Here is a 16,895-nt window from a genome sequence, read left to right as displayed (position 1 = left end):
GTAACTTGTGGCCAAGTCGTGAGGGTCATGGTTTCGCTGTCCTTCAGCAAAAGTCCAAGAGTGGAATTGCTAGGCCATGTGCGTGTTTAACTTTCTAAGAGACTGGCCAGCTGACCTGGACAAAGTGGTACCACTGACGCTCCCATCCCTGGGGGTGAGTCCGGTGGAGAAGTAGCCGCTGACGACAGGGCAGAACCACGCCTCCTCCAGTGCACACGAGTGCATCGCTGTGACCAGGACAGAGTGGGGAGGCCCTGTGGGGTCCATGAGGGTGCAGGCATGGGATGTGCTCTCCGATCCCAGGAGGAGGGGCTGCGGGGCTCAGGGGCACAATCTCTGGGGACGGCAGAGAACTTTTGAGCATTTCTTGTGAGTGCGGGGGGTGTGTGTGTGTGCATGTGTGTGTGCTTGTGTGTGTGTGTGTGTGTGTGCATGTGTGCGTAGGAGGGGCCCCTTGACCATCGACCTGACCTTCATCTGGGCACGCCCTCCCAGTTTCCTTCCCTTCCCCTCCTGCCCTTCATCCCTCTCTGTTTACCCTCCTCCCTCCTCCCCATCGCCTCCCTCCCCCTCCCCTCCCCATCCCCCTCCCTCCCCTCTCCCTCCCTCTCCCTCCTTCCCCACAGTTGAATTCTATAGACCAATTTCAACCACAAGAGAGGACGAACATCCCAGTCAATGGGGATGAACCCGAAATAAAGCCCCAGCAAATGGAACCCGGGCAGCAGCGAGTGGTGAGCTCCGGCTGTGGGCACCTGGGACTCGGGCGAGGGTGTGCAGGCTGCCCTGGGAAGAGCGTCCCCGCGGCTCAAGCTCCCGCGAGCGCCTGTGGGCCCCGGGCCAGCCCGGTGGGTCTCCTCCTCGCACCGCCCAGCCCTTCACGCCTCCCATGGGGGCCGGGCTGTAAAGGAGAGGGGGCCAGTCTTCTCTCCTTCAGCGGCCGTACAGTCAGCACATCCTTCGGGGGGAGGCTGGACAAGGCTTTTCGTGGGGCGCTACCTCTGTCTCCTCTTACTGAACGTAACCAGGAGTGGCTGAGACCCGGACCCGCTCCCTCAGTTCCCGCCGAGGACGCAGGAGCTCGCGGTGACGCGGCCGCGGCCGCCTGCGTGTTCTCTGTTAGAAACGCGCTTGTGTTGAGAGGTAGACGCAGTTCTGCATAAATTGGTTTTTTTGTGAGTGAATTCTGTTTGGAAGATTTACTAGCATTTCCATCGATTTAGTGAGCAGGTAGCAGGTCACCAGGAGGAATCCCTGCTAAAATGTGACGGCTTATTTACAAAAGAGAGACAGACTCACAAACATTGAAAACAAACTTACAGTTACGGGGGGGGAAGCGGGTGGAGGGATATATTGGAAGTTCGGGATTCGCAGATACAAACTACAGCGTATAAAATGGATAAACAGCAGGGCCCTGCTGTGCAGCCCAGGGGCCTGTATTCAATACCCTGTAATGGCCTATAATGAAAAGAAAAGGAAAGGGGGTCTATGTGCGCAACCGAATCACTGGGCTGGGCCTGTGTGAAACTAACACAACATTGTAAACCAACTATTCCTCAAAAACAATCGGCACTTCTACTCACGGGCTCTTGCCGTAAGTCAGGAAACCCTGGCCTCAGGTTTTTCAGTATAAGACAGGAGGACGTTAGAATTGCGCGTGCAGGGGGAGCTTCCCTGAGTGTGTCTGTGGTGCGTGTGCGTGCGTGTGGTAGGGAGAGGAGCAGCCAGGGCTCTTCGTGTTGAGATGTAATTTCCAAATGTGCTTTGTCAGTGGCTAGACCCCTCCCGGATCAGTGTCGTCCAGTCCTGAGTGATGACTGTTGTGCAGGTGCCTGGGCCATCGGCCTCACAGCAGAGCCCTTTACCCATGTAAGCCCCGTTCTTACCAAACGCACAGGCTGAGAAGCAGGTGCACTGGAGCCTGACCGCCAGCCGCCACCCCCGCCTCCGGGCTCAGTGAGACTCCCGCAGCCCAGCAACTAGCGATCGGGCTGCCTACCCGACCACTCAGATCAGCTGAGAAAGGTTTGCTAACCAAGAGGTGATAGTGCTCCAATGATAATTACAGACCAGTGTTTACACGTCGCACCAACTGGAGGTGTTTAATCCTGCACCAGGTGTCACCTGCACAGCTAAAAAGATGCAGGGTGCCAAGGGGGAGGTGGAGACACCACACCGCTCGGGGACGGAAGGCAAAGTCTGCAAGCCTGACTCAGGCCTGGGTCTCAGCTGTGGGGCCCTGGACCCACTGCCCGCCAGCCCCTCCGGTGTCCACAGCCCCAGGGCAGAGTGCCAAGGGCAGGAGGGCAGTGCCTCCCCCCGCCTGGGCACCCTGGGCCAGTGTCGCCTCTGGTGCAGGCGGAGATGCAGAAACTGGGCCATCAAGGTGTCTTCGAGGAGGGACGCAGAAGTTGTGCCGTGTATTTTGAGCTATTATGAAACACATCAAGGACAGGAGGGCAGAGCTCAGGGGCAGAGCACGTGCTTAGCATGCACGAGGCCCTGGGTTCCATCCCTAGTGCCTCCATTTTAAAAAAATTAATTAAAAAATTATTTTAATTAAATTTTTTTAATTTTTTTAAAATTTTTGAGAAAGAAAAGAAACATATTAAAACAAGCCAACAACAATGTATTTCAGAGTTTATTAGTATAGGCGCGTAACAAAGCACAAAGGATGACAAGCCACTCCCCTGTGAGGCTGACCCGGGAGCCACCCAGCTTCTCAGAGGCCTGAGGGCCCCGCGGCGCAGCCCCGCCCCACCCCAACCCCGGGGAGGGGGGGGAGGGGGGGGATGGCCCCGCCCAGCAAGCCCGCGACCCCAGCAACAGGGGACAAGCCTCAAACACACGTACTCAGAGAGGCTGGCGTTTGGACTTAGCGCTCACGCTCCAGAGCAGTTGCTGGCCTCTGCAGTCGCACCCGGCGTCCCGGAGCGAGGCCTGGCCTCCGTCTAACTCAAGCTTGAGCAAAATAGGCAAAAACAGCGTCAGCCCAGGAGGCCGGTGGCAAATCTGCCGAAAGGAAGCGCTGGCCACCTTGCAGATAAGAGGGACAATGCGAGAAAGGACTTTCAGAGTTTCCTCCTAAAACAGATGGGCTTTATCTCCAAGAACAGCCCGAAACACGCTCGCTCTCTAAAAAGCACTTCAGTGTGTGTCAGTCACGGGGCTCGGATGCATTTAGGTGACGGACTCTGTGGAGAGTTTCATTATCACCCTCTTGTTTTTGGTGGGCAGACCCCACAAATCACACAGCCGTGAGGTGCAGCTTCCACAGCCCGAGAGGACAGATGTTTTCAGGGATTAAATCTCAGACTTCCAAGCGAGCCCTATTGTTTAAGCAACGGAACACGCAGGGGACGTTACAGCGTTTTGCAGCTGCTAGAAATCAGAGCCTTCCTGTTTTCCTGAATCAGACAATGGAGAAGCCAAGAAGAAAAATAAAAGGAAAAGGTTTTCCTGTATTTTCTTTAAAGAAAAAAAAACTGTGTTATTTTGAATTTAGTGCCTTTTTTCCCTCAGATCTCACATCTGCTCTCTCAGTTTTCACAGACGCACACACGGGAGACAGAGTTGGAATAAAAGCAGCCAAGGATCCAATCCACATCCTCCAGAGCCTGACAGGTGGTAAATCCGGGCCCCACCACGTCCTCAACCAAGGCCTCGTGATCAGAAAGGAAGACACAGAGCCCCACGTCCGGCTCCGGTCCTCCCGCACCACGGACCCAGCACGCGCACGTGCGTGTTTGACGCTTTATTCCACTTTCTGCCTGATCACGGGGAGGACGTCGGGCTGCTCGGGGGGCACGGAGGCCTGAGACAGCCCGGCCAGCAGAACCCCTCAAGAGCTCTCCTCCCACGATGCTGCTGGGAACGCGGCTCGTGGGCGTCCGAAGTGACACCGGCAAGGCTGCTTCTGCCTCGAGCCACCCTGTGAGCGGCCGTGGGTCACTGTGCAAAGGATTTGAGAGAATTGCCCCACCCCAGCCATCTACACTCTTCTTCTCCGAGGGACCGTCCCCCAGCATCAGCCTCTCCAAACGACCACCAGGAGACAGAGTGGCGGTCGTCCTCACGTTGAGGAGCCGGCCTGGTTACGGAGACGCCCGCCCTTTAAATGCCCTGCCTCGGAGGCGGGAGGCGGGGCGGGGCGTCTGTCCCGAACGTAGGGTTATTCAACTATGGGAAATTCTGTTTGGACCGAAGTCTCCATTGTTTTGACCCTGTTCCCAAGGGGAGCCTCTTCTTGTCCCCAGAGCCTGGTTACTCTGCCCCCTAGCTGGTCAGGGACTGAGCAGCTCCCAGCCCGCCCCGGCCCAGCCCCAGGTCACGGTCACGGCCGGACGGGGTCTGTGCCCGCAGAGCACCCCCTATGCTCTGTCCGTCTGAACATTTCTTGGGCCGTCACAGCCGAGCTGCCTGGGCGTCTGGACACGAGGACGGTTTGTCAAGGTCCACACAGACCCTGGGCACCTGTTTGTCCCTGCCGTGGCCCCTGAGTCCCCAGAGCAAGGATTCTGCCTCCGCAGACGAGGGACAGTGGTGTTGGAGGGGAGAAGACAGCATCTGTTTGAGGCCAGCGGCTGTCATCAGATTCGCTGCCTGAGGTCGTCCAGTCGGGGGATCGCGGCCGCTGCCGGGGGGCGGCTGCGAGGGCAAACAGACTCCCTCACTTGAGGAGGGGCTGGCTCTGACCCATGGGGTTTGGAGAAACTGTTGCTTATCCCTTGTGGGTGCCACAGCTGGGGTGCCAGGGCAGGGCTGCACCTTCCCACCCCAGGAGAATTCAAACCCAGAACCAGAACAGGACCGGGCTGTGGGGGAGTCCAACACAGAGATCAAGGGCACGTCAGCAACCTTGGTCCGTTCAAGGCCACAGGCACGGTGGGGGCTGGGGGCAGCGGGTTGGGACCGTCCCCCTCACCCCAGTGATACGGGTGAAGGCTGTAACGGCCCGGAGTGAAGCGTTTCGTGTCAGTGCAGACGCAGGTCAGCCGTAATCAGCAGAGCGGCAATGGCCAGCCCCCACCCCCGCAGGGTGCTAACACCAGCGACCGAGTGGGAACAGGAGGACACTAGGTGACTTTAAAAAATGGTGTCCCGAACCCCTATGGGCCCCGTCCAGTCTCCGTCCTCCCTTCCCTCCCCCACCTTACTTTTCCATTTGCTGTTTGAAATAAAGTCGGAACCATAGCAGCTACATTTCAAAATTGGCCAAAGGGCGTCTGCTTGGCGCTGGAGGTGGTGCGCTGGGGCCCTGCCCACACGGCGGGGAGGTGTTCCTGAGGCGGAGCCAGGGTCCCGGGGGCGCCCTCATCCTGAGACACGGCGCTCAGCTCCCAGGAGGGAGACTGGCCCCTGCTCTCCTGCGTGGTGGTGGCAGCAGCAGAAACGCCCCAGGCCCCAGGCTTCTGCAGCTCAGGCAGCTCCTGAGGGCTCCGGCCTGCGGTGACCGGCTGCCTCCCGGGGACCCAAGCGGGACCAGCAGGGACCAAGCGCCACCGACGGCAACAGCGTTTGCTGCGGGAAATCTTTGCAAGTGGGCACTTTAAAGCTGGGCTCTGAATTCAAGTGACTCCGAGAGTGCCCACTGTTGCACAAGACAGTCATTCTCCCCTTTGCACACCCTCCCTCCTCGCCATCTTTTTGAAGGGACAGAGGAAGGAGCCACACGTGTGGGAGGCAGCACTGGGTTAGCGCCTGCAGGGCCAGGCCTAGCCCTCGGGGGCCTCCTGCACGGTGAACTGCGCAGAGGTGCCTCTGACGGAGCTCTCGGAGCTCAGGCCGGCAGCCCTCACACACCCTTCAGAAACCACCAGGATGAGAGGCTCAGCGGGGCACCCCCGCCGGGGCAGCCTGCGGGGAGGCCGGGCAGCTGCGAGGGGCGGGCGCTGTCCTGGCCTGAGCCCAGGGCTCCCTGACTCTCCTGGCTACCGTCCGTCCCATCAGTCAAGCGTGCGGCAACATCCATGCATTTATTTAGAGGCACTGATTCAAGTAGTTTGGAGACAAACCCTGCCCTCTCACTCTTGTTTCCAAAAGCCCTTTGAACTCACTGCCTGTGACTTTCCCCACATTGTTCAGACTTTACCTGCAGATAAACTGAAGACTCGCAGAACCTGAAGAGCTGGAAAGTGCGATTTCTAAACTTCCTGCCTCCTTGCCTGCTGGCTGCGTGTGCTTCTGGTCGCTCTGGAGGATTTAGGTGGCTCCCAGCTCAGGAGAGCTGGGGATGCAAACGCCTGAATGGAAAGGGACGCCCCCAGTTCTGACCCTGCTCCCTCCCGCAGAAACAGCATCTTACAGAATCAAACAATTCCTCGCCGTGGCCTCCGAAACACCACGAGGAACACATTCCAGCCCTGACTGGCTCTGGCTCAGGCCTCTTCCTAGATGACGTGCGTGGGCAGAGAAGTTCCAAGGGGCCCCATTAGCACCTGCCTTGTCAAGCCCCATCCAGACACGGGGCGGAATGAGCTCCGTATGTTTGCGTTTGGACAGGGAGACGGAGGGGGGTGGTAAATACGCATGAAATTCCTGAAATATCGCCCCCCCCACCAACTCCCACTCCGGGAACACCACCCACCACGCGTGGGAAGCCTGCACCTTTCAAGTTGCTAGATGTTCCAAGACAAGGTTTACAAGGATTTGTTACGATTCCAGTCCAGTCTTTCAGGAGGACAGGGGTCCTGCTTCTGGCAGGCAGAGGGCTCTGAGGATGGTGGCTGCTGTCAGTGTCTCGGGGCCTCCTCACCTTCAGCAGTCTGTCCCCGGCGTCGGACTGGGGAAAACAAAGGAGACACGCTGGAAGCTACAGCTCTGGCTGCAGTCTAGACCCGGGGGCGATGCCCGTGCACTGCGCCACGGGCAGGGCGGAGGGGGGACCCCGAGGTGGGGGATGCCTTCCAGCGTGGGCAGCGCCTGCCCCTCGCCCTCTGCCTGCTCTGTGCCGTGGTCGCCGCCCTCCACCACCCTCCCGCCCCCTTGGCCGCCCAGGCCCCCTCACCTGTAGGGGTTCTCCGTAGCCCTGCTCTTGGCGCGCTCAGGGACCCAGGAGTAGCTGTCGGCCGCACTCTGGGGCTTCTTCTCCTCCTCCTCCCTCCCGGCCCTGCGCTTGCGACAGACCAGCAGCCCCAGAGCCAGAGCCAGCAGGAGCAGGATGGCCACCACGGTGCCCAGGATGTAGAACAGCAGCAGCCTCTGCCCGTCCGCACCCTCGTCGCTCTGTTCGGCCTTGAAGTCCTCCCCTGCCAGCTCCCTGGGGGCAGCGGTGGCCGTGGGCTGATGGGTGCTGGGCTCCGTCCCAGTGCCAGGGGTCCCGCTGGGGGCCAGCATCTCAGGTGGGGCCAGGGAGACGGGGACGGGGATGCTGGTGGGGAGGGAGGCTCCCCTGGAGGTGGGTGCCACCTTGGAGGTGCCCTCAGGGTCCCCGGTGGAACTGGGTGTGGTGGCAGACAGCACAAGCGTCCCCTCTTCATTGCCCACGTGCCCCCTTTGGGGAGGCCTGGGCGGTGGGCCAGGGGACGTGGGGCCCTCGGTGCAGGAGACCCCGTCAGGGGCCAGCTCCCAGCCCGGCAGGCAGCCACAGCGGAAGGACCCCTCCGTGTTGAAGCACAGGCTGCCGCAGGGGCTGCCCTCCTGGCCGCCACACTCGTCCACGTCCAGGCACTGGGTGCCATCCTCCCCAGCCAGGATGTAGCCCTCCTCGCAGGAGCAGTAGAAGGAGCCTTCGGTGTTGGTGCAGCTCTGGGTGCAGGGCGAGCGGCCGGGGGCGCACTCATCTACATCCCAGCAGGGCCCCTCTCCCAGGCCGCTGGGCTCGTAGCCCACCCAGCACTCGCAGCGGAAGCTCCCGGGGGTGTTGACACACTCCTGGGCGCAGGGGGCATCCCGGCACTCGTCCACGTCCACGCAGCCCTGCTGAGTGGGGTCCAGCTGGTAGCCCTGGGGGCAGTGGCAAGTGAAGTCCTTCCCGAGGGGCCCAGGGACACAGGTGGCCCCCCCACTACATGGGCTGGAGCTGCAGGGGTCCCGGGAGGCGCAGGTGACCAGGTCGTCCCGCAGACGGAACCCCGGCCGGCAGCCGCAGCGGAAGGAGCCATCCCCGCCCTCGAAGCACTCCTGCTGGCAGCCCCCGTTGTTGAAGTCGCAGCCTAGCTGGGCGCTGACGCAGAGGGGCCCCGAGGTGTCCCAGTCGAACACGTCAGGGGCCTTCTCCTTGCACAGGAAATAGCTCTGAAAGCTCGCGGCCCCGACCCCGTCCCCGTCCCCACAGGCCACGCTGGCCACAGAGGCAAAGGGCACAGCCTGCAGGGAGGAGCTGCTGGCCTGGAAGGGGGTGCTGTAGTTCACCCGGCCGGGGCCCCCCAGGGTCAGGGGCCGGCACATCCCCTTGAAGCTGAACTTGCAGACAAAGCCCTCGATGCCGCTCCCAGGAGACCTGGAGCTCCCGCAGGGGCCCTCGGCCCACCTGGGGAGGCTGCCGAGGGCGGGCAGCGACAGCTCCAGCAGCAGGGACACGCAGCGCTTGGAGATGCAGGAGTTCTTGGCCCCCTTGTACCAGTTGGTGTAGAGCGTGTCCTCCCCGCCGCCCACCCAGCTGAAGCCCTTCAGCGTCCGGTTGCTGTCCAGGCACTTGCCCTTGTCTCGCTGGAGCCCGATCCAGAACCGGCCCATGCGCCCCGCCGGGGGCACCGCCGTCTGCAGGAGCCGGGCCAGGGCACTCTGGATGTGCCGGGCCTCCTCCTCGGTCTTCACCGTGGCCAGGTTGCCCCCCTTCTTGCTGCAGCGCTGCTGGGCGTCGTCCGCACTCAGCTTGCCCCAGTGGGCTGTGTAGCAGGCCACCCCCGCGCAGACCACGGCCTCCTGCCCCTCGGCGGCCCCCGCCCGGGGCAGGGCCAGCAGCGACAGCAGCAGCAGGCCCAACGACATGGCCATCATGGGCTCTGGGTCCCCTGGGCGGGAGGCTGGCAGCCCCAGCTGAGCTGCGAGGGGAGCCCGGGGCTCCGACGTGGACGCTCTGTTGCCGAGAAGGACACAAAGGCTGAGGGCTTTCAAGGCCCCCTGACCCAGGGCGCATCCTGTCTTACTTCTCACCGGATACCCCGGCTTCCTGCGCTGAATTGTTTCTGACTCCTGTCACCCCCATCACGGTTTTGTTGTTCATAAAAGGAGCCAGGCCACGTCGCTGGGCCGCAGATAAGGAAAGGCGGTGGTGTGAGGGGAGACGTCTGCTTACAGCCCGGAGACACCAGCTGCTGCGTTCTGGCTCGGTGCTCGCTCCCATCTGCGGGAGGGCACGCTGCGGAGCGAGGAGAGACTCTGTGGGGCTCAGGACTTAAGGAAGCTCACTTTGTAACCCAAATACAGTTCCACTTTGGTTTGCAAACAACCAGAAGAAGGAAAAAAAAACTCCTCCGACTTGAGACATGAGGCCACGGATGGTTATAATTTTCAGCCTTTTTTAGAAGCAAACTGCACTTTCCTTTCGCCTCTCTCATGTTCCCTTTGGCTTTGAAAGTCTTTTTTCTCTGATTCCCCCATCGTGAACTTTAAATAGATAGGCACTTCTTAAATAGGAACCGGGCCGTGGGAACGTCTGCGTTTCTTACACAATGCCAAGCTCCTCGAGGACATTCATCCAATTGGGTAAAATTTGGCAGTTTTCAGGGTTTTGTACTGCAAACACTGTGTTGTGGTGTGACCATGTCACAAAAAGTCTCAGAAAGGAAAAATGGAGACATTTCTGGCCCCCCGGCCCCAGGCTCGCAGCTTGTTTCCCTCCGCCTGGGGTTACAGGGAGGGCGGGAGGTCTGGCCCAGAACCAGTCCGGGCCACACATCCCTCCTTCCGCACAGCCTCTTAAGAAGGCCCTTGGACCCAACGGTTCTTTCCTGCAATGACAGATGTGTTTTTCTCCTCAGGGCTGTCACTGGTTGGGGTCCCGGAGAAGTAGACCCAAGACAAGGATCTGAGACAAGCAGTGTGTTTAGGAGGGGAAGTGAGGCAGGGATGAGGAGGGGCCAGCGGTGACAATGAACCAGCAGATGGGCTGTGGCTCCGGAACTCTGTCCCCTGGTGGGGAGGCCCTGGGAGACGGTGTGGACCACGCGTCAGATTGTCCCCGAGGCGGGGCTGGGCTCTCCTCCTCCTGCTCCCCTCCCCCGCGGCGGCAGCTCCTTATCAGTCTGGCTGGTGGGGAGGACCCAGGGTCCCGGGGGATGCTCAGGTGGAGGGTGGCAGGAACTGCCGAGGGCAGCGTGTGCGGCACCAGCGTCTGCCACACTGGCTCCCCTCAGAGATCTGAGTTAGCGTGTTGTGGGGCTGAGGAGCTCCCTGCCTTTCAGCCTCCACAAGGGATAAAGTAGCCACCCCAGGCTCCATCAGAGACCCTCAGAGGGAGCGCCTCATGCCTTTCTGTGTTAATCAGAAGTTTGCAATAGTCCAGAGATGCCTCCTTAGAACCCACAGGATTCTTCCTGCCCGTCGAGATCCACCCACCCATCCATCCATCCATCCACCCCACAACCCACCTACCTACCCATGCATCCATCCATCCACCCATCCATTGAACCAATGTTAACTAAGGCCTCATCATGTGCTGGGCTCAGCACTGGGATTCTAGGAGAAAACTCTTGCCTCCGTGACCCTTGACATCTCTTAGAGGGGACAGACTAGAACATGCTGAACAGCTGCAGCTGTGAAAGGTGCCTCAGAGCGTCAGGAGAGGTCTGGACCTGGTTGAGGGGTGGGCCGCTGGGCTGGCTCCTGTGGGGAAGAATGGCAGCGAGGCCAGGACTGAAAGGAGGAATAACGGAGAGGAAGGTGATGGCCACGCGGGGGAGTGGCTTGTACCCAGGCCCTGGGGGCGGGGCATGACCTTCCTAAAGGAGTGAAGGAAGGCAGTCAGACAAGACCCCGGGGAGTGGGGAGGGGGGTCTGGGGGACGGGCACTCTGGGACCCCAGGCAGTGAAGACAGGGGGCTTTTCCTCTGAAATCCCTGGGGAAGCACTGACGTCCGGCATGGGGAGGCCGGCATGGGGGAGATTTCGTCCCTGCAGTGAGGGACCCTCAGGGGCGCGGGAGGACCTCTCCGCTGGCAACCGCAGGTTTCATGAAGCTGTGTCTTTCCCTTTTTTGTGGAAGTAAAACAAATATAAAAATGTTTTAAATAAAAAATAAAGAACAAAGAAGGACAGTAACCCCATCATGCCCCCGTGTGACCTGCTGCACGGACCCCCTGGTGCACATCCCACGTGTGCAGAGCCACGTGAGGCCACGCTCTCCCTGGGGGCAGCTTGTGAGTTTCCAAGGGTTCTGCACTGAAAGAACAGAACGCATATACCCCAGGTGCGAACCCCGCTCTGCAGCTCATGAGCTGTGTGACCTTTACAAGCTGCTGGGCCTCTCTGTTCATGCACAACAGTCTGCGGCTGTTTCTGCACCTCATGGGGTTCTTTGAGGGTTCAGTGGGCTCACACATGTGCACCACTGGTGAGCTACCGTCCCACATGGGCTCTGCCTCTGGCAGTTGGAACTGGATCACATTTTGGCCACTTGCTGGCTTCGGGACGGGACCCAGACACTGCGCCTGTGTCACATTTGCTGCAGTGTGGCAGCTTTGATTTTCCAAAGGCTCCCTCCCACCCCTTTCCAGGCCTTGTTTGGCTCCTTGCTGGGCAGACGTTCTTGGAGAGCATCACTGATTTTTCCACATTTCGTAAACAGACTCCCCTCGTCATTTATCCCGCAAAGTATTTACTGAAAACTTGACTGGGCCGGAGGCTGGTTTCAAGGCTCACTGTGCTCACCTCCGGGATCTGGCAAAGCCCCTCGTCAGCACTTGGAATCACATAAATCACAAAGAGGAACGGTGCTTTTGGCGGATTCCGTCTCCAGGACCGCTCAGGCGAGAGACGAGGCTGTAAACCCTGCTCGCGCGGCCGGCCTGGCAACGTGCGAGGTCCGTGTGGCGTTCACAGCATTCTCGGGGGTCCAATAAGTGGTCATACACTTTAGCCTTATTTAGACAAGACAATTTTATAGAAATAAAACCGAGCTACTTGCCTCACGTGCCAAGATTCGATTCTCTGTGAAAAGAGGGAGCGTACATGGCGGTTCTTAGGAAAGAGGCCACGCAGGTCCAATAGACAGAGTCCGTTTCCCCCGGGAAGCTGACTGGGCAAGCCTGTAGATTCCTGGAATGTGCAAGGACGCATTGCCTGAAGAATGCTCTGAGAACCAGCCAGGGGCATCTGGGTCCAGGCCAGGGCTCCTCAGGAGAAGGGTGCCGGGCTGCCCTTGGCCTCTGGCTCAGGCCGCAGAGGAGCCGCATGTCCCACTGCAGGAGCACAAGGAAAAGCTGGGCCTGTCTGCTGGGCCAGGGTCGCCCCCTGCCTTGCCTGGCCTTGGCCGGCATCCCCAGACTCGAGCAACGTAGCACAAATGAGAGTGACAGTCCCCACCTTCAGTAGGTGTGAGTCAGAATGTGACACGAGCCCAATGACACAGGGCTACCGCCGTTCCTCTGGGCCCCAGCTGCCCAGTGAGTAGGTGGTGCCCCCGCAGAGGTGCTGGGACAGCAGGACACAGCCCGGCGCTTGGTGCAGTGACGGGCGGGCGGCGCTCTCACTCGTGAGCACAGCCTCCCACGTACCATGAGACAGTTCTAAGGACCGTGGTTGTCACTTCTGCCCTGGCTGATTCTCGAGGGAGTGACCCAGAACACGCCAGAGGCAGGAGGTGTCCAGGGTCCATAAGTCAGTGCCACAGCCACCCACCCCACCCCGCCACAGACGTGCAGAGGTGGCACCACCCCGGCATCAAAGAGGCCTGCCTGCCTGCCTGCCTGCCCGCCTGCTGCAGGGCCTGTGGGACTCGGGGTAGCAGAGCTGGTCAGAGCAGAGAGCCGACGGTGGGCGCTGCCGGAGGGGGCCCCCAGCCCGATACCCAGGCCGCCATGAGCAGGGCACGGGAGCCGTGTGTGTCGTCAGAGCCGGCGCTGAGATCTCGGCTGGTGCCCAGCGAGCTTTCCCCACCTGCCCCAGGATCTGGCTCCAGGTGGTCCCTCGGGGTGCGTCCGTCACGCTCCACACTGGGGCCATAGGCGGTGGGTGTCTGACCTGCAGTTGTGTGGGCGCCTGGTCTGGTGGAGGCAGAGGAGGCCGACGGGTGCACGCGTCATAATGTCACCCAAACAGCACCATCGGAGGCTCACGCACCCAGAGACGTGCCCGCCTGGCCCCTGTCAGGCCCAGATCGGAGCCTGCCCATCTCCCCCGGAGGCGGCTGTGGAGCACTGGGACCCACCAGTCAAGTAATGGGGTGTCCACTCTGCTGGGGGGGTGATGAGGAGCTCCTCGGGCACCTTAGAGTCTGGTCTTTCTGGCCCTCTCTGCGATTTCACAGAAACCGGGAATCAGCCAGAAGCCTAAGGCCAGCGCTGCCCCGGGAGTTCTCCTCTCGTGCTGGCCCCGCCCCTTGGCTGCAGGTGGGTGACCGGACGCTCCGGTGCTCTTCGTTGTCCATCTGTGACTGGCCAGCGTGACCCTGACCCTCGCCACGCAGCAGGGGGCGGGCAGGCGGGGAGGACCGAAGGCCGTCAGCCCACGCCTCCCGCCGGGCGAGGGCGTTTGCTGGGCCAGCGGATGATGGACCTGCTTTGACACCCCAGGAAGAACGGGCAACCGAATGCCGTCCTTCTGAAAACAAACCAGTCTGCCTCCTTGCACCCCTCGGCTTGAAATGACAGAACCCGCCTTTTCCCAAGCCGCTCGGTTTCTGTGCGTCTCCGCCCCTGCGCCCGGGGAAGAGGCGTGGGAGTGAGGACGGGAAAGGGGGCCGGGCCGGGGACTCGGCTGTGACACAGGCAGGTGGGGGACGCGCTGGGGGTGGGGGGCCCACGACCCTGCCCCAGGCGCAGTGAGGGGAAGAGCCCTTTTTAATCAGGCATTTCAACTGGGACCGGACTTTCACGACTGACACCCCAAAACCAGCACCGAACCCTGTTAAGACTGACGGGGGTCAGGGTACAGCGACCCGGGGTGTGCAGAGGCCCCAGCTCAATGTCCAGTGGATTCGGCTCCGGGGCTGCCCTGACCCCGGGTGTACCTGCCTGAGTTTGGGCGCCTTTGTCTAATTTTATTTCCCCGGTGGCTGTTCCATCATCCGCTTCGTCCCCACAGAAGCTCTGAGCTGTGTCTAATTTCCATCTGCAGCGATGAGTCACCCTGCCCACGCCCCAGCCCTCCCCAGCCTGGCCAGGGAAGCGCTCCTCTGCGGGACACGATCCGGCCATTTCGTCCGAGCGCCCTGGGTTCTCCCCCCTCTCTTCTCCGGTCCTTTCTAGAAGACAACAGTTGGAAAGTGGTTGGGTCCCCAGACCTGGGGGACGGTACCAGTGCCCTCGGGCCTCGGCCACGCTGTTCAGCATGCCCCAAGGCGAGACACCCCTCCCAGTCAGTAACAAAGGTCACAGCAAAGGCTCGTCACATCTTCCTGACATTGGCCTCTTTGTCTGCGGGAGGAGAGCCATGGCCCTAGGCTGGGTCCAGCTCTTGGACGTTTTTTGGAAGACCCACGCAGTGGTGGTCAAAACATGAGTTAATTGTCAATGTTTAAGAAATGTAAGATTTTACATAAGGGTCTGGGTTTCTGGCTTCTCTTGAAAACTCAGAGTGTCTGACAACGCTGGCCCCACTCTGACGTGGCAACCAGTGGCCAGGCCAGGGTCCTCTGGTGCCGTGTGCGGCTCCTGCAGCCCCGGGGGCCTCAGCCCTGCTAAATACCACCCCTGCAGCCCCCACCTTCCGTCTGCAGCCGCACAGCCGTGCCGCTGAAAGTCACCTGGGGCCCGTCAGGGTTCTGTGCGGATTCCTCTCTGCACGAACTGGGCTGTGGGGAGTCCTTCTAATAATAATGCCACACAAACCCTGGATGGCTCTCCAACAGATGCACTCACTCGTGCTTCGTACGGAAAGCTCAGCTGTGCATCGCTGGCAGTAAACGTCGGGAGACGCCCGGAGGCTGCCCTCTCCCGGGGTGAACCCGAGCAGGTCTGAGCCGGTGACGGCATGTCCGACCCCCTGGCCAGCACCTACACCGGGGCAGGCAAGTGACCCAGGCTGCCCTTGTGGGCTGAGAGAGCTGGGCACTTCAGGAAACTTCTTCTTGCCCTCAAAGGGAGACGTGAGAAATGGTCACCCCACCCTCTGAACGGTCTGAGTGCTGGTGTGCAAAGCTGACGGAGTGTAAACAGGGAAGGAGGCTGGGGCCTCAAAGGCCGAGCCCAAGATCACCCGTTGGAGGCTCCCTCACCCGCCCCGCCGGGCGTGTGCACCCGCCAGGACACACCAGGGCGCCCAGCCGCCCGGCCGTCACCTCCCCCTTCCCGCAGCGCCAGGGTTCTTCTATTTCCCACGGAGGCGCGACTCTGAGATCGTTTTTAAGGCCCACCCCTCAGCGGTCCTCCCCAACCTCCCTTTTTCGTGTGTCTTTTCACAAAGCATGAAAGCCCGCCCTCAAAAACGCTTTCAAAGAACTCACAGCAGCGGGGAGGGTGCAGCTCAAGGGTAGAACCCGCGCTTGGCAGGCACTGGGTCCTGGGTTCAATCCCCAGTCCCTCCACTAAAACAGAATCACAGCAACAAAGGTGGTGACCAGGACAAGCGCAGAGAGGGGGCAGCAGGAGATGGCCACCTGGTCACGCTCGGGCGTCACCGGCCTCTACCACGGCCTGGTTCGGAACCAAGTCTCTGGCGTGAAGGGTTCAGCGAGTTCTCTGACCTTCAGGAGCAGGAGGGCGGGGCAGAAGCAAAATGCAGCCCCCAGCCATCAGTGACTCTGCCTGGCAGGGAAGCCAAGTCCTGACACCCGAAGGCTCCCCGCACCCTGGCCCCCACGCGCCCTGGCCCCCACGTCCCCTGGCCCCCACGCGCCCTGGCCCCCACGCGCCCTGGCCCCCACATCCCCTGGCCCCCACGCGCCCTGGCCCCCACGTCCCCTGGCCCCCACGCGCCCTGGCCCCCACGTCGACACTGGGTGTGGTCTGCTTTCCCAGTCATACCCAACTCCCCACAGAGAGAGATGGGCTGCGGTGCAGGCCCAGCCTGGACCAGGTAAATTGGACTCGCCGGGGATGAGGCTGAGGCCCAGGTGAGGACCTGGGACCCAGGAAGGGAAGCTGAAGGGTAGCTTGGGTGCCCCACGTTGTTGGGACCTGAGGGTCAGGGGGACAAAGCCAGTACTGGGGTGTGGAGCGTCATCCATCAGCAAACAGTGGAGAAGGCTGGTCTCCGTCTGTGCATCGGGTCGGCTGAGGTCCTGCTGTAGACGTGGAGGACTGTGTCCAAACCAATGGGAGTAAGGGTATCCCTGGGGGATGCTTGGGGCGGTGGATCAGGGAGGAAAAGCGCTTCCCTGGGGCAGGAACAGGTGCTCCCCACGGGCAGGAACAGGTGCTCCCCACTGGGGCCCTCGGGCTGTGTGAGCGCGGGAGCTCCCTGCCCTTGCAGGGTGGCAGGGAGATGGGGACTGACTGGAAGCGCCTTCCTGGGGTCCCTCCCTCCTCAGCAGGGCCTTCCGTGTCCCGAGGAGATTCCGTGAAGGCGGCCACGTGCCGAGTCTCGCCTTAGTGCAAACCCACCACGGTTCTCACGCCTGGTTCTCCCCAAAACCTCTGCCCGGCTCGGGCCTCTGTCTGGTCAGGAGGCCCAGGAGGACAAGCAAGCAGTGGCGCTTACGAACCGCCCTGGGCTTACCTAAAGCAGACAAAGACCTCGGGAAGTGACTCAAATGCCAGGAAGGAAGTCGCTTTTTTCCTAAGGAGCTCATTTAAAGCCAGGACAGAAAATGATGAAAGGCGAGCTGAAGTCAGAAAAGAAAGCACAGCGCCAGC

The 16,895-nt window shown here is 60.9% G+C and overlaps 1 protein-coding gene across 1 annotated transcript; it reads right to left on the bottom strand.

Annotated features, from left to right (window-relative positions):
• Window positions 1-2,628: 2,628 nt before the first annotated feature.
• On the bottom strand, window positions 2,629-9,370 carry CD93 (CD93 molecule). Its single transcript, XM_010972933.3, has 2 exons — window positions 7,007-9,370; window positions 2,629-6,781 (listed from the first exon to the last, which is right to left on the bottom strand). The coding sequence occupies exons 1-2, from the start codon at window positions 8,938-8,940 to the stop codon at window positions 6,757-6,759; spliced, it is 1,959 nt and encodes a 652-aa protein (XP_010971235.2). The 5' UTR covers window positions 8,941-9,370; the 3' UTR covers window positions 2,629-6,756.
• Between the last annotated feature and the right edge of the window lie 7,525 nt (window positions 9,371-16,895).

The sequence above is a fragment of the Camelus bactrianus genome, chromosome 19, assembly GCF_048773025.1.
Source record: "Camelus bactrianus isolate YW-2024 breed Bactrian camel chromosome 19, ASM4877302v1, whole genome shotgun sequence".
Lineage (NCBI taxonomy): Eukaryota > Metazoa > Chordata > Mammalia > Artiodactyla > Camelidae > Camelus > Camelus bactrianus.
Note: the sequence above shows the minus strand (reverse complement) of the source record. Positions and strands in the feature narration are given on the sequence as shown.

Bases quoted from the DNA above. Each gene is read 5' to 3' on its own strand.
- CD93 (XM_010972933.3), bottom strand. From the start codon at position 8,940: ATGATGGCCATGTCGTTGGGCCTGCTGCTGCTGTCGCTGCTGGCCCTG. The intron at 6,782-7,006 runs GTGAGGGGGCCT...TGTTTTCCCCAG, and splicing joins GCTACGGAGAACCCCTACAG to TCCGACGCCGGGGACAGACT.